The sequence below is a fragment of the Heterodontus francisci genome, chromosome 20 (genome assembly GCF_036365525.1).
Source record: "Heterodontus francisci isolate sHetFra1 chromosome 20, sHetFra1.hap1, whole genome shotgun sequence".
NCBI classification, from domain to species: Eukaryota; Metazoa; Chordata; class Chondrichthyes; order Heterodontiformes; family Heterodontidae; genus Heterodontus; species Heterodontus francisci.
In genome coordinates this window covers 53,958,886-53,981,908 of record NC_090390.1, presented here as the reverse complement: position 1 = coordinate 53,981,908, position 23,023 = coordinate 53,958,886, and the positions used below count along the sequence as shown (strand labels likewise).

The 23,023-nt window shown below is 42.2% G+C and overlaps 1 protein-coding gene across 10 annotated transcripts in view; it reads right to left on the bottom strand.

Annotated features, from left to right (window-relative positions):
* Positions 1-3,284: 3,284 nt before the first annotated feature.
* fam53b (family with sequence similarity 53 member B) overlaps positions 3,285-23,023 on the bottom strand; it is a 127,536-nt gene continuing 107,797 nt past the window's right edge. For all 10 annotated transcript variants that reach the window (XM_068052789.1, XM_068052788.1, XM_068052794.1 and 7 more), the window contains one exon: positions 3,285-6,828. In XM_068052789.1, coding sequence (XP_067908890.1) covers positions 6,463-6,828 — 366 coding nt within the window. In that variant the 3' untranslated portion in view covers positions 3,285-6,462. The remainder of the gene's footprint in view (positions 6,829-23,023) is intronic.

The following is a 23,023-nucleotide window of genomic DNA, read 5'->3' as shown; positions in this document are numbered from 1 at the left end:
CAGATTTATTGAGCTGGAACCCAAACTGCAGACACTGCGATACATCAGGGAGGGGGAAAGTTACCTGGACACTTTGTACTAGGAGGTGGTCACAACCCTTAGGATAGGGTCTTCTGATTTGGTCAGTGGTCAGGGACAGGAGAGTGTGGCTGCAGTTGAGGTAGGTAAGGGGACCCAGAGGTCAGGAGTGCAGGAGCCTCAGCCTTTGCGATTGTCCAATAGGTTTGAGGTTCTTTCAACTTGTTTGGATGAGAGTGGGGGCTGCAGGGTGGATGAGCAAACTGAGCATGGCATCATCGTACAAGAAGCCATTCAAGTGGGGGGAGCAAAAAAGAATTTACTGGTAGTAGAGGACAGTATAGCTCAGGGGATTGACACTGTTCTCTGCAGCAAACAGTGAGAGTCCAGACGGCTGTGTTGCCTGCCAGGGTTCGGGGACATCTGCTCAGGGCTGGAGAGGAACTTACAGTGGGAGGGGGAGGATCCAGTCATCGTGGTCCCTGTTGGTATCAATGACATGGGCAGGACAAGGAAAGACATTCTGCATAGAAAGTTTGAGGAACTAGGCGCCAAATTAAGAAGCAGAACCTCAAAGGTAAAAATCTATGAATTATTACCTGAGCCATGTGCTAATTAACATAGGGTAAATAAGATTAGAGAAAGGAATGCATGGCTCAAAGACTGGTGTGGTAGAAGTGGGTTCTGGTTCGTGGGGCACTGGGACCAGTACTGGGGAAAGTGGGGGCTGTACTGTTGGGATGGTCTACACCTGAACCATGCTGGGGCCAGTGTTCTATCGAGCTGCATAACTAGGGAAGTAGACAGGGTTTTAAACTAAATAGTTTAATAGTTAGGGGGCAAGGGATCAAATTTGGGAAGATATGGTAAATCAAAGAGTAGAAACAAGGCAAGAGAGAAAGGTATTAATATGGGAAATAATAAACAGACTGTGACAGGAAGGAACAGTGTGTACAAATCTAAGAGTAAATCAACAGATAAGGCTGGAGGTTACAAAAATAATAAACAAAACTAAAGGCTCTTTAGCTGAATGCATGTAGCATTCAAAGCAAAACGGATAAACAGTGCAAATAGAAATAAATAAGTACGATCTGATAGCCATTACAGAGACATGGCTGCAGGATGACATACATTGGGACCACAATATTGAAGGGTACATGACATTTAGGAAGTTAGGAAGCTATGAAAAGGTGGAGGGCTTGTATGGTTGTATGGTTGCTAAATTTGCTGATGCCACAAAGATAGGGAGGACAGTAACTTGTGAAGAGGACATAAGGAGACTGCAAAGCGATATAGGTAGGTTAAGTGAGTTGGCAAAAATTTGGCAGATGGGTATAATGTGGAAAAATGTGAAATTGTCCATTTTGGCAGCAAGAATAAAAAAGCAGATTATCTAAATGGCGAGAGATTGCAGAGCTCTGAGATGCAGAGGGATCTGGGTGTCCTCATGCAGGATCATAAGCGCTTAGTGTGCAGGTACAGCAAGTAATTAGGAAAGCTAACAGATTGTCATCATTTATTGCAACGGGAACAGAGTACAAGAGTAGGGAGGTTATGCTTCAGTTACACAAAGCATTGCTGAAACTAAATCTGGAGTACTGTGTACAGTATTGGTCTCCTTATTTAAGGATGTATATGCATTGGAAGCAGTTCAGAGAAGGTTTACTAGACTAATAACTGGAATGGATGAGTTGTCTTACGAGGAAAGGTTGGACAGGCTAGGCTTGTATCTGCTGGAGTTTAGATGCATAAGAGGCGACTTGATTGAAACATACAAGAACCTGAGGGTTTTTGACAGGGTGGATGTGAAAAGGATATTTCCTCTTGTGGGAGAACCTAGAACTAGGGGTCACTATTTAAAAATAAGGGGTTGTCCATTTAAGACAGATGAGGAGAAATTTTTCTCACAGAGGGTCGTGAGTCTTTGGAACTCTTTTCTTCAAAAGGTAGTGGAAGCAGAGTCTTTGAATGTTTTTAAGGCAGAGGTAGATAGGTTATCGGGAATGTGGAGTAACCAGTTCCGCCTGATCTTATTTGAATGGCGGAGCAGGCTCGAAGGGCCGAGTGACCTACTTCTGCTCCTAATTTGTATGTTTGTATGAGACAGCAGAAGGAGCCTCAGTCTAAGACCTCTTCTTAACGTCTCACCCAGAATCGCTGTGGGGTATCAGCCTAGATTTTGTGCTCAGGTTTCTGGACTGGGACTTGAACACAACCTTTTGATTCAGGCAAAAACACTACCGACTGCACCACAGATGAAGAGGAGCATAAATCAGAGAGAAAATGCTCTGATAAAAGGTCATCGACATGAAACATTAACTCAATTTCTCTCTCTCTACAGATGCTACCAAACCTGGTTCATTTCCAGCATTTTCTGTTTTTATATCAAACTGTTGTGCAGTTCCCTCCTTTTTGATCAGTGCTAAACTATCACCAGCAGGTGATATGGCTGATCCTAATCTGTATTCAATGTATTTATTAAAATTGACACATGGAAAGCTGGTCATTTTCCAAGTTGTTGACGTTGTAGTCAACTCGTGAATATATTCATAGTTGCACTTTACTCAGACTTAAGGTGAAAGCAGCAGTTCCTTCAGCCTATTCGTTCTAATATTGGCAATTGAGAAATAAATCTTGCCAATTATTCCAGTTGGAGAAACACCAACTAGACTCAAGGCTACAGAAATTCACAAATGCACCTGTGCTATCAGAGTTTTATTGATCTAGAAAAATATAATTGAATGAAGTCTTGTAGCTTTGAAGACGGGCAAAGACATTAGATGTGAGCAGAGTACCATCTGATTACATCTCGTCAGGTCCATAAAAGGTTAAGAACAGCCAGAAAGTAGCTAATTTTAAAAAAGCACAAAGACATAATTTAATTCTCTACGTCTCTTAAATTGAAATAAAACAGCAAGTTATTCAGATTCCTGAAAAAAAAAATCAAAAGAAAATTGCTTGCTGTAAATCCAATAAAGTTTCTCACTTGGTGAGATGGAGTTAGTTCACTTTGCTGGGTATCATTAGTTGCATTGGGCATGAATAGGATAGTTACTGCAGTTGCAATCCTATTGAACGTGATATATAACCAGTGATATAGCCAGTCTCACCGTGTAAACTCAAGTAAGTTGATGAATAATTGTGGTGATAAGGATAGCAAGAGAGGTCCAAACCCTACCTCCTTCCTCCCAGTTTGAGAGAGGGGAATGGGAAATGTACACATGTTGGAGAATACAATAGCAGCAAAATAAGGAAGGGAAAAAAAATTAAGCTTTTTGCTTCACTTTTTATTGAAAGTTGAGAACAGCCTATGTAAAACAACAGGAAGTGATACAGTTTTGCTGAAGACAGTCTCTTCATAGGAATCAGCTTTATTGATTCAGAACACATCTTGGATCTTTAAAGACTTCTTTGTGTCTACTTAACAACTGCATTACACATATTCTGAAATACAATAGTGTTCTCCAGTTCATTTCAGCAATTGTAGCCTATGTTTTCACCGCATGTAAGCAGTCTTTCATAGAGTATGCACCCAGATTTGCTAGCATAAGTTTCCTTAATATCAAGTTGAAATGTCCAGACTAGCCACATATAACTGTAGCGTTTACTGTGTAAGCTTTTGAAGTAAGGCAAACAGGTTACGCAGTGCTGCGTTATTGCTGCTACTCATGGTTGGAAAAACTACATTTAGCCACTGGCTTTTGTGGCTCAACTCTGAGTCATCCCATACTCGATAGCATTCCATGAGTTGCAAGGCCTTCAACATTAAACAATGCATTGTGCTACCATCAGTTTCCCAAGCACATGCAGGTAGTACTGTATAGGCATAAATATTGCTTGGCCTACATTTGGAAAAAAAAGTTTAAAATATTCAATACTTTCACAGACTTCCTTGCTTTTTTCCTTCGAATTCCTGATATTCCAGAAATTGTAATACCTAAACAATGAAAGTCACACTTAAAAGAGCAACCTTTCCTTACACTGCCTCATTCCCAGCTCACTTACAATAATCATTCCTCTCAAGTTCTACCTGAAACCAGCAGCACTGGTTTTTATCTGTTGAACACCCTGTGTAACTAATTCCCGTTTAAGCTTATTGCAAAGAATGAGATTGTAGATAATTTGTTACACGCAAGTAGAAGAAAATAATCCTTGCAGTAGAAAACATGTTTGTCCTTACTGAACAATTTTAATATAAATTTTAAAAAAAGTTGTTTCTTTTTTTAAATGTTCATATTACAAGTCCATTTGTGGACACCCTGAGACTACAGTAGACACACACACTGATAATTGGAAATCTGGTGATGTCTAAAGCCAGAGATGCCAATTCTCCTGATTTTGGTAGGATTCCTGGATAGTTTCCTTTACAACTAGATTTTCAATCTGTATAAGTTTCTGTATGGTTTACCTGAAGTTAATGAACTTCCTCTGCATTTGTGGTTCGAAGACAGTATTCTTATATTTTGAACCACAATTAATAAGTTAATACGTGATTTCCCATCTCTCCCTGTCTGTCATACATGTCACCATCTCCCATGTCAAGCTGCTAAGAGCCCAGCAATAGGCCTTTTAAAGATACCAGTGGGAATATATCCTCAGAATTTTACAGCATGGAAGGAGGCCACTCCACTCATTGCATCTTTGGTTACTCACTGAAAGAGCTATTCACTGAGTCACACTGCAAACAAATGTGAACATAACACAGGGAAACCCATGTTTTGCTCCTTTTTCACTCACTGAAAATGGATATATATTAATGACATAGACCTTGGTGTACAGGGCACAACTTCAAAGTTTGCAGATGATACAAAACTTGGAAGCATTGTGAACTGTGAAGAGGATAGTGTAGAACTCCAAAAGGACATAGACAAATTGGTGCAATGGGCAGGCAAGTGGCAGATGAAATTCAATGCAGAGAAATGTGAACTGATTCATTTTTGGTAGGAAGAACATGGAGAGACATTATAGAATAAAGGGTACAATTCTAGAGGGGGTGCAGGAACAGAGGGACCTGGGTGTATATGTGCATAAGTCACTGAAGGTGGCAGGACAGGTTGAGTGTAGTTAATAAAGCATACAGTATCCTGGGCTTCATAAATAGGGGCATAGAGTACAAGAGCAAGGAAGTTATGTTGAACTTGTATAAGACATTAGTTTGGCCTCAGTTGGAGTATTGCATCCAGTTCTGGGTGCCGCACTTTAGGAAAGATGTGAGGGCATTGGAGAGAGCACAGAAAATATTCACAAGAATGGTTCCAAGGATGAGGAATTTCAGTTATGAAAATAGATTGGAGAAGTTTGGATTGTTTTCCTTGGAGAAGAGAAGGCCGAGAGGTGACTTGATAGAGGTATTCAAAATCATGAGGGGTCTGGACAGAGTAGATAGAGAGAAAGTGTTCCCACTCGTGAAAGGATCGAGAACGAGAGGGCACAGATTTAAAGTATTTGATAAGAGAAGCAAAAGTGACGTGAGGAAAAACTTTTTCACGCAGAGAGTGGTTAAGGTCTGGAATTAACCTGCCTCCACCACACACTCAGGCTGTGTAATTGAAGCATTCAAAAGAGAATTAGACAGTTATCTGAAAAGGAAGAATGTGCAGGTTTACAGGGAGAAGGCAGAGGAATGGAACTGAGTGAACTGCTCTTTCGGAGAGCCGGTATGGACACGATGGGCCAAATGGCCGCCTCCTACACTGTAACGATTCTGGGAATAAAGTATCTGCAGCAATGCAGTACAGAAATTAGCAGCACAAACATGCTGGAAAACACTGACAGCAGTCAAAACTAGAGCTGCACTAGCCAAGGTGGGACAATACCAAAGTTTAGTTGCAAGAAGAAAAGAAGCAAATTAAACATTAAGGCAGATTTTTAAAAAAGTATGTCAGTATAAGAAAACAAAAATCAAACAAAAAAGAATGCAAGTGCACAGCATGTGACAGATTGCTTTTGTGGCTCCAATCCATTGAGATCACAGTTCTGGGTTGGAAAGTTGGCATCTCTGTTAGGATTTGGAGGGGGGGCGGGGGGAGGTGAGTGAGGAAAGTGTCAATTACTGGATCAGAATTACAAACATCATTCGCACTGCATTGAAACAGCTTATATATATTAAAAAAACTACTGCGATCAAGCTTGTATAAAAACATGTGAAGAGGGGCCACTCTTGAGCATAGCTTTAAACTCAATGCCTTGGACAATTATATCAGGAGTACAATGAGTAGGTTAAAAACTAGTAATTATGTCCGATCCCCTTTGGGTTTGCCCCCACAGAACCATGACTGTCTGACTCTCATTTGGCAAATTCAACTTTCAGGTATAGACATGTTAAGATTTGAAGTTGTTTGACATAACGTGCTTTTGCAGCACTGTTAAAAACACTAAAGAAAATGCAACAAACTGCAGAATTTTATAGATCTCTTCTGCTCATGCATCCTAGAACTTGATAGTCTAGTTGTTTTCTATTTGTTCAATGTCTAGTTCACCATCCAGCTGAAATACATCCTGTCCAACTAGCCCCCTCCTCCATGAGTCTTTATCATTCGCGTCACTTTGACAGCTTTGCTTCACAATTCCAAACACTTTTGTTTTCTCCCTATTGGTTTCCCCTTTGCTGGTAGAGGGCTTTTCCGAGTCCCCATGATGCTGTGGTTCTGGACTACAGGTGGGTGTGGTGCCTGGCATGGGAGCTGAAACGTAAAGGTGGGGCATCCATGTCTTCGCTGTGGTTGAGTTCGGTGAGATGGTCTGTTCCCATTGGCAGCAGTCATTCCCAGTGGTGCCCACAGAGCTGGGGCTGTGAAAATTCCTGAGATTCTGCAAAGAGAAATCACAAAACAACAGATGAAAAGCAATTCTTTCAAAATTCAAAGAGGCTGTAGTAAACTCCCAGCTTTACCAAAAGGCACATCGTGACATTTTTCTCCATTCCCAACACAATTTGTTAGCATTAAACAGAAATCATACCAGTTAGTAAAATAACACAAAAGAGAATCCCTCCCTGAAAGCAGAATTGCCAGGCACCTGTAAAATTCTGGAGATAAAGCCTTGGTGATGAAGAAAGGTAAAACTGGATTTACACAAACAAAACTTTTTTCCTTCATGCCACATTGTGGCCAGAGTGCAAAATGGAATGATATATGTGGGGACTGAATTCAACATTTTGAATTACCATAAAATGTAAATTGAACCAGTTACCCATATTAGCCCACAGTATAAAATGTACTGCACTGCAATCTAAAATGTACACCAATAGGGAATTGCTTCAGTTTAAAGTATTTATTTTCTCCACATAACAACATCGACATTAAAGTTGTGATTTACCAGAGGACTTGTGCCTACCTCTTACCCCATCATACCAGCCAGGTGATTTCTCCAGTTATAATATCAGAACTTACTTTACAATGGAAAGTGCCCTTTAGTGTTAAAAATATAACTGGGCTAATATATTGATTAATAAGTATTACGACACCATTAAAACAAATCTAAGTAAATAAGATGCTTGGATAATTATAATAAACATTATGTCCAATGTTGTTCATTTATATTTTTCATATAGAATAATAGAATCATAGAATGGTTATGGCACAGAAGGAGACCATTCAGCCCATCATGTCCATGCTAGCCATCTGCAAGAGCAATTTAGTCATAGTCATAGAGTTATACAGCACAGAAACAGGCCCTTGGGCCCATCGTGTCTGTGCCAGCCATCAAGCACCAATCTATTCTAATCCATTTTCCAGCCTTGTATGCTATGGCGTTTCAAGTGCTCATCTAAATACTTAAATGTTGTGAGGGTTCCTGCCTCTACCACCCCTTCAAGTAGTGTTCCAGATTCCAACCACCCTCTGGGTGAAATTGTTTTTCCTCAAATCCCCTCTAAACCTCCTGCCCCTTACCTTAAATCTATGCCCCCGGTTACTGATCCCTCTACTAAGAGCAAAAGTTTCTTCCTATCTTTCCTATTAATGCCCCTCATAATTTTGTATACCTCAATCATGTCCCCCCTCAGCCTTCTCTGCTCTAAGGAAAACAACCCTAGCCTATCCAGTCTCTCTTCATAGCTGAAATTCTGCAGCCTAGGCAACATCTTGGTAAATCTCCTCTTCAACCTCTCCAATGCAATCACATCCTTCCTATAGTGCAGTGACCACAACTGTACACAGTACTCCAGCTGTGGCCTAACTAGCATTTTATACAGCTCCATCATAACCTCCCTGCTCTTATATTCAATGCCTTGGCTAATAAAGGAAATATCCCATATGCCTTCCTAACCACCTTATCTACCTGTGCTGCTGCATATGGACAAGTACGCCAAGGTCCCTCTGACCCTACTTCCTCGGGTCCTATCACCCACTGTATATTCCCTTGCCTTGTTAATCCTTCCAAACTGTATCACCTCACACTTCTCAGGATTAAATTCCATTTGTCACTGCTCCACCTATCTTACCAGCCCATCTATATTGTCCTGTAATCAAAGGCTTTCCTCCTCACTATTTACGACACCACCAATTTTCGTGACATCTGCGAACTTATTGATCATACCTCCTATATTCACGTCTAAATCATGAATGTACACTACAAACAGCAAGGGTTCCAGCACCGATCCCTGTGGTGCACCACTGGTCACAGGCTTCCACTTGCAAAAACAACCCTCGACCATCACCCTCTGCCTCCTGCCACTAAGCCAATTTTGGATCCAATTTACCAAATTGCCCTGGATCCCATAGCTCTTACCTTCTTAACCAATCTCCCATTATCAAAAGCCTTACTGAAGTCCATGTAGACTACATCAACTGCTTTACCCTCATCTACACATCTGGTCACTTCCTCGAAAAATTCAATCAAGTTTGTTAGACATGATCTCCCCCTGATATAGCCATGCTGACTATCCCGGATTAATTCCTGCCTCTCCAAGTGGAGATTAATCCTGTCCCTCAGAATTTTTTCCAATAGTTTCCCTACCACTGATGTTAGACTCACTGGCCTGTAATTACCTGGTTTATCCCTGCTACCCTTATTGAATAATTTAGCGAGTCCCACTGCCCCACGCCCTTTCCCCATGGCCCTGCAAATTGTTTCTCTTCGGGTGCTTGTCCCTTTTGAATGCCACGAATAAATCTCCCTCCCTCACACTCTCAGGCAGTCCATTCCAGATGCTAACCACTCGCTGCATAAAAAAGCTTTTCCTGTCGTCATTGATTCTTTTGCCATTCACCTTAAATCACTGTCCTTTGGTTCTCAACACTTCCGTCAATGAGAACAATTTCTCCCTATTTACACAGTCTCGACCCCTCATGATTTTGAACACCCCTATCAAATCTCCTCTCAGCTTTCTCTTTAAGGAGGAGAACAACCCCAGCTTCTCGAGTCTATCCATGTAACTGAAGTCCCTCATCCCTGGAACCATTCTTGTAAAGCTTTTCTGCAACCTCTCTAAAGCCTTCACATCCTTCCAAAACTGCAATGCCCAGAATTAGAAACAATGGATGGAATCTTATGCACCTAGGAAATGAACGTGAGTCGGGAGCCTCAGAAAGACAGCAGTCTCACCGCCAGGGGTGGGTGCTGCTGCAGGAGGGGACTGCGAGGGCACCTCCATCTTGAAGAGGTTAGAGTTCAATTAAATAAATGATGGCGACAGCTGAAAGGCCACCCCTGTGAGGGGGAACCCCTCTAAAGGATGGCTGGCAGCTGCAGTTGTGGCTTGCTGGTCCATGCTGCTCTGGTAGGGGAACGGTACAAATAGGAGGCCAGCAGCTGGCAAATCACCCTCCAGGCACCCACCGGGCTTGGCCCTCAGTGGGGTGCCCGAACGCCATCAGCAACTCCAATCAGCCCACAAACGGGCAGTTAGTTATGCAGATTGGCTACCAGCCACTGTTGGGCGGATAGTCTCTACAGGTGATGTCTCACCTCTGGGAAAGTCGCCCGGAGGCAGGAACACGTGGCCTGCTGACCCGACACTTGTGTCTCTGAAATTCCTTCCAATCTTGGCTTCAAACCTGCCCCCGCCCCGGGACCAGTTGAGGCTGAACCAGTGTTTCATAAAAGTTCACCGTAACGTCTTTGCTTTTGTACTCTATGCCTCTGTTTATAAAACCCAGGACCCTGTATGCCTTGTTAACCACTTTCTCAACCTGCCCTGCCAGCTTCAACGATTTGTGCGCATATACCCCAAGGTATATTCCTGCACCCCCTTTAGAATTGTACTCTCCAGTTTATATTGTCTGTCTTCATTCTTCCTACCAAAACAGATCACTTTGCACTTCTTTCCATTAAATTTCATGTGTCCTTTCCACCAGCCTGACATAGAGAAAATTCTATAATCTATTGTTAAGGAGGTAATAGCATTATAGCAGGGCACTTAGAAAATCTTAATGCAATCAAGCAGAGTCAACATGGTTTTGTGAAAGGGAAATCATCTTTGACTAATTTATTAGAGTTCTTTGAGGAAGTAACAAGCAATGTGAACAAAGGGGAATTGTAGATGTGGTGTACTTGGATTTCCAAAAAGCATCTGATAAGGTGCCACATCAAAGGTTACTGCACAAAATAAGAGCAAATGGTGTAGTGGTGACACATTAGATTGGATAAAAGATTGGTTAGCTAACAGAGAATAGGGATAAATTGGTCATTTTCAGATTGGCAAGCTGTAACTAGTGAAGTGCCACAGGGATCAGTGCTGGGGCCTCAACTATTTACAATCTATATAAATGACTTGGATGAAGGTACCGAATATATGGTTGCTAAATTTGCTGATGACACAAAGATAGGTAGGATAGTAAGTTGCGAGAATAATATAAGGAGCCTGCAAAAGGATTTAGATAGGTTAAGTTGAGTCGGCAAAAAATTGGCAAATGGAGTATAATGTGGGAAATTGTGAACTTGTCCACTTTAGTGGGAAAAATAGAAAAGCAGTATATTATATAAATGGAGAGAGATTGCAGAACTCTGAAGTACAGAGGAATCTGGGTGACCTGGTACATGAATCACAAAACGTTAATATGCAAGTAATTAGGAAGGCAAATGGAATGTTGTCATTTATTGCAAGGAGACTAGAATATAAAAGTAAGGAAGTTTTGCTACAATTGTACAGGGCGTTGATGAGACCACATCAGGAGTACTGTTACAGTTTTGGTCTCCTTACTTAAGAAAGGATATAATTGCATTCGAAGCGGTTCAGAGAAGGTTCACTCGACTGATTCCTGGGATGACGGGGTTATCTTATAAGGAAAGGTTGTTACCGTAACAGGGTTTCATTTTTAAACACACCGTGTTTTTAGCTCCCCCTTGGTGAATGCTTGTTCACGGCTTTTCAATTATAAAGCAAAGAAACCAGCACAAACAGATTTTTTTCTTGGGTTTAAAGAAGAAAAGTTGAAATTTATTAAACTTGAACTTAAACTCTAATTCGGTTGATGCCTACGGATACACGACGTGCCCAGGCTAGCATGCATATGCAATACACACATGCAAATAGAGACAGTAAAGAGCAGAAGAAAACTAAAGTGGAAAAGTTTGAATCAATATCTAAAGAGTTTTTGTTACGGTTCGTTGCGTTCACTGTAGAGTCCTTGATTATAGGTAGATCTTGCTTTTCGTTGGGCCCCAGTATTCTTCTTAAACCTTGTTCACTGTAGGAGACTTTTCTCTCTTGGGGTTCATGTGTCTTCAGTGGATTCAGAGGCTTGTGAGAAAGAGATGGGAGCAGACAGGAGAGATCTTCTCAGTCCAGGAGCAAACAGTCTTTCTCAGTTCAAATTCTCTGTGGCTAGTTCAAAAGGTCCTGGAACAGCCAGTTAGTCATGTGACCATGACCCCTCCCAGTCCTGGACCCGATGGATTGCATCATCCCAGCAGGCCCTGGAATGCGCTTCCACACCCCCTCACATCCATTGTGTGTTGAATGTGTCAAGGAATGGTCCTTTGTCTACACAAGCACCGTCTGTTAATAAGCAAATGTTTTTTTCCAGCCATGGCTGATCTGTTCAACAAGTCATTTTCTCACTCCAGCCAGTTCAAAATTAATTTTATATGACAAAACCAATGTGACTCATTCTTGTCAGGTGGGGGCCTGCATGACAGCCTGTATCCATTGGTGTTTAGAAAAATGAGTGGTGATATTATTGAAACATATAAGATCTTGAGGGTATGTTTCCCCTTACGGGAGAGACTAGAACCAGGCAACATGGTTTAAAAATAAGTGATCTCCCATTTAAGACGGAGATGAGGAGCAATATTTTCTTTCAGGGGGTCTTTAGGCTGTGGAATTCTCTTCCCCAGAGAGCAGTGGAGGCTGGTTCATTGGATATTGTTAAGGCTGAGTTAGATAGATTCCTGATTGACAAGGGAGTCAAAGGGTATAGGGGGTAGAGTTGAGGCCATAATCAGATCAGCCATGATCTTATCAAATGGCGGAGCAGGCTTGAGGGGCCAAATGGCCTACTCATGCTCCCAATTTTTATGTTCTTATGTATGTCTTCTTGAAGGCCATCACTGTCCTCCTTACAGTTCACAATGCTTCCAAGTTTTGTGTCATCTGCAAATTTTGAAATTGTGCCCTGCACACCCAAGTCTAGGTCATTAATATAGATCAAGAAAAGCAGTGGTCCTAGTACTGACCCTTGGGGAACCCCACTGAATATCTTCCTCCATTCCGAAGAACAACCACTCACCTCTACTGTTTCCTGTCACTCAGCCAACCTTGTATCGATGCTGCCACTGTCCCTTTTATTCCATGGGATTCAACTTTGCTGGCAAGCCTATTATGTGGCACTTTATCAAATGCCTTTTCTTTCAAATTTAAGACTATCTTTGGAAGATTGGTTGGATGAAATATTTGCTTCAGCTGTGGTGAATTAACATTAGTCATTAACCCAAAATTCTACTCATTCCACTATTTTGGGAACTGCCAAAATACAGACCAGGCTCCTCCAAAGGCCTTGTGACCTTATCATAGATTAAATCTCATTTGAACTACCTCCAAAAAAAACCAAATCAGATCCCTAATCCTTTAAATGCAAAGACCCAAACAGACACAACATCCTCTTACTTCATTCTTAGTGTATGTGGCTAGGTTGTATGTGGCTGGATTGAATCACTGAGCATGACATTAGCACAAGACCCATGTGGCATCTATTTATTGGCACAGATATTTTTCCAAGATTACAATGATTAACAATAAACATAATAATTCTTGCAGATACAACAGAAAATTTTGATTTTAAAAACTAGTAATTGTATGTTATACTCCAAAATTAAAAAAGTTCTTACAGAACACAATGAGGAAGATTAAGATTCAGGTTGGTAACTTGACCTTTCTAGTTTCATGCTTCTGCCAAGGAGTCTCTCCCGCTGAGCTGAGAATGGAAATTTGGGCACACACTGCCCTTGGTTTTCTAGTCATTTAAATTAATGGTTGGAAAATCATGTACCATGCACAACTGAATTTCAGGGATGTGCTCACAGCAAGTGAGGGAGCACAAAATCAAAAAATGTCCATTCTATAGGCCCAGCAACATGGAACTTGCCATTAAATTTGTATCTGCGAGGATGATGGTCATGTCAGCTCTGTCTAGATTAGGCAAATTCTTGGTGTGAGATGTTTAATCAAGAGCAGTATACTCCAGGCACTACTTTGCACCAAAAACAAAACATGGTTAAAGATGTCCTGGTCTTGTTCTCACTAATGCAGACCTCTGTGGCACTAATTTTTTTTTTTACAGTTACCATTAGAGTGACCAAATTACAACTGCAGTGAAAAACACACATTGGTCTCTAGCTGGGCTGAATGGGTTTCACTAACACAGAGAAATTGTACTGTCACGCCTCAGACCCCTTGCTGAATGCAGAATTCCAGTTGGAAAACCTGGATCTGGGCAAGATTCCTATTGTCATTCAGCAAGTGCATCATCCTCAAGGTTACGTCTATTCTCCTGACTCAATGGTGCAATCTTATCCATTTTCCCTTCCTCTCCCTTACCCTTTAATGATAGAGAGTAAAAGAACAGTATGGAGAAACAGTTTTTAACCTCACCAGAACAGGTGAAAACTCTTTATTAAAACTAGTTCGAATCTAGTGTTATGGATGTTGGTGTTCCCATTCGATAGTATTTTCCTGCTGTCTCTGAATCTCCATCAAAGGAAAAGGAAAAGAAATAAAAGCTGAATACTGACAATAGGAAATCCTACAGACAAATGAGACTTGAAGCCAGGAGGGTAAGATAAAGGGATGAGAAAAAGAGAAAGAGCAAAATATAAAAGAGGATGTAGAGAGAGGATGGATGTTTTAATACAATTTTTTTTTTTTAAACTGCACTGAAAAATACAGGGTCAGCTTTCTCTCACAGCAGTGCAAATGAGGGCCATATTTTTATTGTTTGTTCACAGCATTGTGAAGTTTGGAAGGGTAGAGTTCCACCTACTGTATCTGTGTTTACATAGATACATAATTTGATGAAATACACGTTCCTTGCAAAAGTACTCATTCTGAGAGCTGGTACAGTTCGTTCTTGGCAAAGGTAAGCCTAGTGACATTAATCTTATTTCAAAATCAAAACAGGTGAAACATTAATATTGCTGAGGAATTGGGACTGGATTGGTTGGCCTTCCCTCCTAGCTGAAGGGACCTTACTTTGTATAGCAAGCAGAACAATGGAGCCGTAACGTACAGAATAACAAAATACACTGTTACTGTACACCCTCACTTATTATTCTTACCAGACTTCTTCTAAAACTGAGTAGCCCTCAGTTCAGCACTTAAATGAATCCCAAGCAAGAAGGCTGTAGCGTTAATGTCTAAAACCTGCCTTTTAGAATATGTTGCCTTTAAGAGTGATGTCCCTTTAAGAGCTTACTATGCCAATGAGCCAAGTACTGGGATGCAGTCATGTGACTCAGAGCCAGAGTCACTCTGCAACTGTAACACCCAGAGTAAGATTCTGTAAATAGTTAGCTCTGTACTGTGTATGATATTTTAGCTGTAAATAAACCTGTTTGAGCACTTCAACCAACTGCACTCCATGCATCTCATTTATGTTGCATCGGACAACATAAAAGCTCATTATATGGTGGCAGCTGTGGTGAGAAAAAAAAGTCTAAGTTGAAGACCATGGGTAAAACAGCCTTAAAAATGACTCTTCCTACAGCCACTTAGAGAAAAAGTAAAAAAAATACTGGCTCAAATAGTAAAAAAAAACTTCAAGCTGTAGAAGACAGAGCTGAGAACCTCAGGCTGTAAGTTAATTGGGCGAGTCATTGTGCCAATGGGTAAGAGATGCGGGTTTAAAAAATAGCTTTGAAGTCCTTCAAAAGATTTTTTTTTCAAAAGCTCCCTTTAGAGAAATAAAAATGGGAAGACCTGACTCCCTTCCCTAGCTGTTCGAGGTTGGTGCCATGGCAGGAGGCGTCCATTAGGAAAAAAACACAAAAAAACCCCGATTACAGCAAAGCCTTCATCCGCGCAGCCAAAGTTTTAAAAAAAACTACTCAAGCATAAATAAGAGCTTCCATTCATGAAGCCACAGTAAAATAAAACCATTAATACCAATTAAGTGTGAAGAACATAAACAAAACAAAACAAAACATTGAACTGCCTATTGAACAGCTGTGTAAACAGAACAGGCTTAAGTGATGGAAGCAAGATAAACACACAGCACTAGCAAACACCTGCTACTATTAATCAAAGCAGCTAGTCTAAATAACAGAGAGTCTCAAAGGGGAAACACGGCAGAGTCATAGAACAAGTCTTAAAGCAAGTTTTAAAGCAAAAGAACAGCAGAAATATGGATACCAAATTTACCAGCATAAACTTGGATATCCTATCAGCATTCCAACTCTTCAAGTAAGGAATGCAGTTATTCTTCACAGACCAAATAAATGTAGAACCAGAAAAACTGGCTGTAAAAATACTAATATCAGTTGGAAATGAGGAATTACACAGAATCAACACCTCTGGACTATCTGACGAGGACCAGAAAGATCCCGCAAATATATGGAAAGTGCTAGAAGGTCAGCTCCGATTACAAGTGAATTTTAGAATTCACCGCCTGGAATTGATGTTCTACAGGCAACAGCCACAGGAATCAATAGACCAGTTCGTCAATAGATGCTGTAGTAAGGGCAACAAATGTGAATTCTCAGAAACTGAGCCATCAGACCGAATAATGGAGCTAGTGATTGTATCAACACCCACTGAAGCGTTTCAGAAACACCTCTTGGGGAAAAGAAAGGTCACAGCATTGATGCACTGCTGGAAGATGGCAGGAAATAAAAAGCCACTGTAGCTGGACAACAGCACCTGCAAACGCTTGGTGCAGCCAACAGTATCAGCACCATAGTCAGGTCAAAAAGAGCAAACAAGCTCTGTGGTTAGTGTGGTCTGTCCTACTCACAGTAAAATTTCCCAGCAATTCATGGCCTATAAAAGGCGTGCAATGCAAAAGAACACTGGGGCCGCCTATGCAAGAAATCAGGCTCCAAAGACACTGCCAGAAGCCGCAGCAGGATACAGACGCAACAACAGGGCAACAACAGCAAGGAGAGTGCCAAAGACCTGCGTAAATGATAGCCAACACACCAAGTCCACAGTGAAACAGATTTCAGAGAAGACTCAATGAGGAGTAATTCTGAGCCAGAAGATGAACAGACGTTCCACATTGTGAACCTGATACACCATGTTGATGGAGTCAAACAACTGGAAGCTTTCGCCACTGTTAACATCACGTGCCCAAAGAAAGCTGGCAAACATACTCTCAGGGGCAAGATCGACACCGGCACTTGTGCAAATATCCTACCAGTCCGAATACTCAAAGATATGTACCAGAGTCATTGGAAATCAATGATACAACTGACAATTGCCAAGTTATCTGCATACAATGGGTCACCCATCCCTTGCATTGGCACACTAACAATGCAATGCAGATATGACAAGTTGGCATGGAAACCACAAATATTCTACCTAGCAGACACGAGCGGACCAGCAGTGGCAGGATTACCAGCATGTAAGGACCTCAACATCATAACTATCCACAAAAGCATTGCCAAGGGGAAATCTCCAAGGATGGGAACCCGCTCGCAGGCTCTGGCCAGCATCAAATGGTACAGTCTAGAAATCCAGCAACAACACAACTTCCGCTCTCTAGAGAACTGCCTGCACCACAATGAGCCAGAACGGACAGGTGCCTCCATGAGACCAAGTATTCCTCCCCCAACAAGTCCTCGACCTTGACCCCCAGGCCTTCAGACGTGGAGAATGAGGAGAGGCAAAGGACATGCAATGTCCTGAGGAAGCAGAGGATGAATGAGTTGAAGCACTGTCTGTTGGCTCTTCGAGATGAGGTGCCGGAACTCTCCAAGAATGACAAGGCCTCAAAAGTGATCAGAAAAGGGGCGGCACAGTGGCTAGCACCATAGCCTCACAGCTCCAACAACCCGGGTTCAATTCTGGGTACTGCCTGTGTGGAGTTTGCAAGTTCTCCCTGTGTCTGTGTGGGTTTCCTCCGGGTGCTCCGGTTTCCTCCCACATGCCAAAGACTTGCTGGTTGATTGGTTAATTGGCCATTATAAATTGCCCCTAGTATAGATAGGTGGTAGGGAAATATGGGGACAGGTGGGGATGTGGTAGGAATATGGAATTAATGTAGGATTAGTATAATATGGGTGGTTGATAGTCGGCACAGACTCGGTGGGCCGAAGGGCCTGTTTCAGTGCTGTATCTCTAAACTAAACTAAACTAAAAAGCAACAGAGTATGTTAGCAAGCTAAAGGCAGAGCAACAGAAACTGAAACTGAATGGAGAGAGGGAGAAACTTCAGAAAGAGCAGCAACAGATGAGAGACAAACTTCCCGAGCAAGAATTGACAAAACACCAAAATGATATATGGACTTTTCACAATATCTATGTACCTGTGTAAATAATTTTGGTATTATCCAATTTTGTGTTTTATTTTTAGCTTACGAGACTTATCTTTGGAAAGAAGGGGGAATGTTGTATGATTGCCTTTAAGAGTGATGTCTCCTTAAGATCTTAGTATGCTAATAAGCCAAGTACCAGGTCACAGTCATGTGACTCAGAGTCAGAGTCACTCTGCAACTGTAACACCCAGAGTAAGATTCTGTAAATAGTTAGCTCTGTACTGTGTACGATAGTTTAGATGTAAATAAACCTGTTTGAGATCTTCAACCAACTGGATCCACACATCTCATTTATGTTACATCAGACATCTCATTTATGTAGCACCAGACAACATAAAATAATTCATTACAGTTGGCTCCAGGCTCAACAAGGTAATTTTCAATTTCCCAAAGCACGTTATTAAATTCTGGGTTAGAAATTGGTTTGCCCCTATTTCTGGGTGAGGGGTTTGCGACTTGTGCCTTCCCCGCATCCATTCAGATTGAGGTAGGTAATACACAAATTTAGTGTACCCATTTCATTGGAATGATTGCAACATTAGCCCAAGTGTCTCCAGTGCTGACTTCTCTGTCCTCCATGTGCCTACAGCCTCTGTGCTCTGCAGGGAGCCCTGGTAGTGTTGTTTGCAGATCATGTGGTAAAGCCAGCCTATTCTGCCTAAAGGCAGGCTGCACCTTAAAAGGAAAGCTGCACTCAACAATATTGTTGCAATGTAAATTATTGCAAAGTGAACACCTGGGCAGACAGAGGGTTCCATTGACGGATGCGACATATGTAGTGTAGCTAGGCAGAAGACACCATATTTCCACGGGGGCCAAGAGACCCTCAAAGAGTGGGGGAAGGTGGCCAGGAAGGTCAACTCCTGAAGTGTGAACTTAAGGACCTGGCAGCAGTGCCACAGGAGGTCTAATGACCCCCAAGTGGGTGTCAAGGTCAATGAATGCATCTTCACATAGCATGTCCCACCACAATAGCCTCTCACACCGCACCATCCCAATCAATCACTCACCCAGCAGCACTCCCTGGAACTCAGGACTCTCAACTAACATCCAGATACTCCACTTCACCCTCACCCACCTACCAATGCTGACACCTCTTACAGCCTCCACATACCTCCAGCTATTCTTCTACAGCAGGCACATCACCCAAACATAGTGCTACACAGCTACTGACATTCTGCCCTTTCTCTTGCAGGACAAGGTGGCACACAATAGAAAGCAGAGCAGAGCCAGTGTGGGACAAGGATGCCTGTATCTCATGAGCCCTACAGAGACAGCTTTCAGCATCATGGGACCGACTGCAATGCAGCCTGTGGTATTACTGAGAACATTGAGGATGACGGCATGTTCCTGTCTCATGCTCCTTCTCAATCCCAGCACACCCTCATGCTGCTGTCTGACATGACCAGCAAGCTACTGATGGGGTGACCATGAAGCTCTGACTTCCCATCCTACCCCTCTGTCCTCACACCAACCTTCCCCTTCTGAGTTCCTGCTTTCAGGCACCTGAGAACTGCCACCTGACTGGGGACAGGAGCCCCAGGAGGAGGAAAGAGAATAACACAGCTTTCTTGAAGAGGCTCCATCACTTAATCTGACACTCGCAGCCACCAGCTCAGATACTGGCACTGCATGTACCTTGGAGGTTAGTATAGAGTTGGGATCAGCATACAGTAAGTCACTGGGCACAAGTGGGCTGCAGCCACAACAGGGTAAAGAATAGTTTGTTTGCCAACTCACCTGAAGGAGAAGTGGCAGATAAGTTCTGCTGTCGGGTACTCAGATGAGGACATTGATGGGGTGCCATACAGGAGAATACTGATGGGTATGCACACCAAGATGCTAGGTGCATTGGCTGGTCTGACAGACAGCGGCCTGTCACGATCAAGGAGCATAGAGTAGTCCAGTTTCAGCTTGACAGAGAGCATGGTGCAGAGCTTGCCCTCTCCGCAGTCCCTGCTCCATCATGCTGCAGACCCAGAGGCACTGCAACTGCAGCCCCCATTGCAGCCTTTATGCGGACAAATCACCTACTCATCTGACCCCTGCCCTGAGGATGCAGCAGCACTCTGTCAAAACCACAAACTCAACCAAACACCTCCAAAAACGCCCAAAGAGTACTTCCAGGCACTTTGTAAGAGAAAAAGTTCCAAAAAAATGACCTTACCTGCAAGTTGGTTGCCTGTCATTTTAAATAATGCTAGTGCAGGCCCATCTTGCTGCTTTATGCTCACTGTTTGCAGAGTGAACAGCAAAGAGGCTGCCTGCATATTCATTGTCCAAATTTGGGATCCTGGTATCACATCAGCCAGTTGGACTGTGTAACGTCAGGATAGCATCCATTCAAGGTCTTCCAGCGCGTACACCGGGGTGGGTGGGTGGGGGGGGGGGCACCATTGTGCGCCATTCTTGCCCAGTAACATCACATAGGAAGTGGCCAGCTGGGCATTGTGCCCCCAGGAAGCAGAGGTAGGCCTCCGTAGTGCTGCTCAAGGCGGCGCTACAGCAACGAATTTCTAGTCTTCAGCCTTTAAATGGGCGCATACTCAATCTAGAAAATAATTATTAGTAACAGGGTGTTGCTCTCTTTATTTATGCATTGCTCCACAACAGTGGTTTCAGACTTTTGTATGAGGAACCACCTGCAAATATTGATACTCTACTTGTTCTAACTTTGAACAATGTCAGATGACTGAAAGAAAATGGTGCTATCATCACAAAAAGGTCATATGCAGCGACAGAACATACTAGTAAGTCAACAAATGGGAGAAATCCAACAAATGTCAGGACCCGATTTGAAAATGTACACTCAGGAAAAAATGAGTAACTCTCCTTTTAACTTGGTCACTGTCAGGTTTTATTAAATACACAGAGTGGGAATGAAGTTCAAATATTATCACAGCAGATGGATAGCCTCCAGGGATCTGTGGAGGAGTACTTAAAATCTGAATTTTAAACACCACACAAACTCTAAATATACAGAATGAAAACAGGAAACGTGGAGAATGCACAGCAGGTCAGGAGCATCTGAAAGCAAAATGTTTTGGGCAAGATCCTTTGCCACAACAGTGCCTCAGAATTCTCTGTTTTAATTGCAGCATTCATGTATTTTCCTTCGGTCTATAAACATATTTATTAAAATTCAAAGTACTCATCCATTGCGTACCCTGTCCCCTTTTGAGGAATATTCGACGGAATGGTTTAAAAAAAAGTCCTTTATGAGCATCCCCCAAGTTTCTCAGGTAAAAATGAAACAGCCGCTTGTGTTTCATACTTTTTAATTCATCGACTGTTCCACGCTCACTTTGAAGCTTGATGTTTGAAAATAATGCATATGACACTGCAATATCATGTCCAGAGGCCCTCAGCTTCAGTGCCAGAAAGGGTCAAGCAAAAATATAATTTTATTGTACAACTATACCACCTCTCCAACAAGCAATCTAAGAGGACTGCCTGTGGGGAAGAAAGAATATTTATGCAATAAAATTTTTATTTCATTTCAGCTTTTGGCCATTTTGAAATGGTGTCTTGACATGGCATCAAGCACTCTCAAACCACTTGTGAGCATTAGTAATTTTTCCATGTTCAAACTAATGGCTGTAAGGATCTTAAAGCAGAGGAGACTTGCTTGTAGGTTAAAAAGTAAAATATCAAACACAAGTTTTAAATTCTTTTCAAATCTGAAGAACTGGTGAATACGGAGGTGAGATTCTCAAAAATAGCTTTTATATGGGATTTCTTTCCTCTCCTTTTCTCTCTTGGAGGCAGTGTAAGGTTCCATCATAGAAACATCAATAGCCTTTAGTATCTTGCCCAAGTAGACATACTTTATTTTACAAATCTGACGATCAACAAGGTATTCCACCATTGAGGGCACTAGAGTCAACCACAGCCCATAGACAGACCAGAGATATTTGGGCCCATTCTGGTTTACTCCCACCCTAACTTCAGTGAGAGTTCACCTAAAGGGCTAAAGCCAGGATCTCCCTCTGCTGACAACCGTTCCCATGCCTCCCATCCCCACCCCAACCCTCTGACAAGTCCCCTACAAAATCTGGCACTCTTCAACTGGACTTTGCTGCCTCTTTCATAGGCAGGCACTCTACACGCAGCCTACTGGTATGGACAGCCACTATTGGGAGCCAATTGTCCCCATACATCAAAATCCACCAGGGTCAGCAGTGGAGGTTCCCAGCAGGCACAGTTACACCAAGATGTGTCCTAATGCAAATGTGCACAACATGAGTCACTAAATAATCTTAGGAATGACACAGATCAATAGAGATGCAGTGGCAGACATTCAAGGGGATATTTCAGAATACTCAGGATAAGTATATTCCTTCTATAAAGAAAAATTCTAAGGGGAGACCCACCATCCTTGGTTAACTAAAGAAGTGAAAGAAAGTATAAAACTTAGGGAAAAGGCATATAATTGCGCAAAGATGGGTGGCAGTTCAGATGATTGGTCAGAATATAAAGAACCGCAGAGAATGACTAAATGGTTAATCAGGAGAAAGAAATTAGAGTTTGAGAGGAAGCTAGCATGAAATGTTAAAACGGATAGCAAGAGTTTCTACAGGTATTTAAAAAGGAAAAGAGTAAGTAAAGAGAGTGTTGGTCCTCTAGAGAGTGTGAATGGAGAATTAGTAGTAGATAATAAGGAAACGACGGTTGAAATGAACAAATATTTTGCTTCTGTCTTTACTGTAGAGGATACAAAAAACATTTGGGTAATAGCTGTAAATCAGGAGATGAAAGGGAGAGAGGAATTTGCTGAAATTACAATCACCAGGGAGGCAGTACTGAGCAAACTGATGGAGCTGCAGGCTGACAAGTCCTGGGTCCTGATAGGCTTCATGCTAGCGCCTTAAAAGAGGTGGCTATTGCGATAATAGATAAGTTGGTGTTAATTTTTCAAAATTCAGTAGATTCTGGAAAGGTTCCATCTGACTGGAAAATAGCAAATAGAACCCCTCGATTCAAGGAGCTGGGAGAGTGGGGAGGCAGCAAACAGGTAACTATAGGCCAGTTAGCTTGATGACTATTGTAGGGAAGGTGTTAGAATCGATCATTAAGAAGGCTATAGCAGGGCACT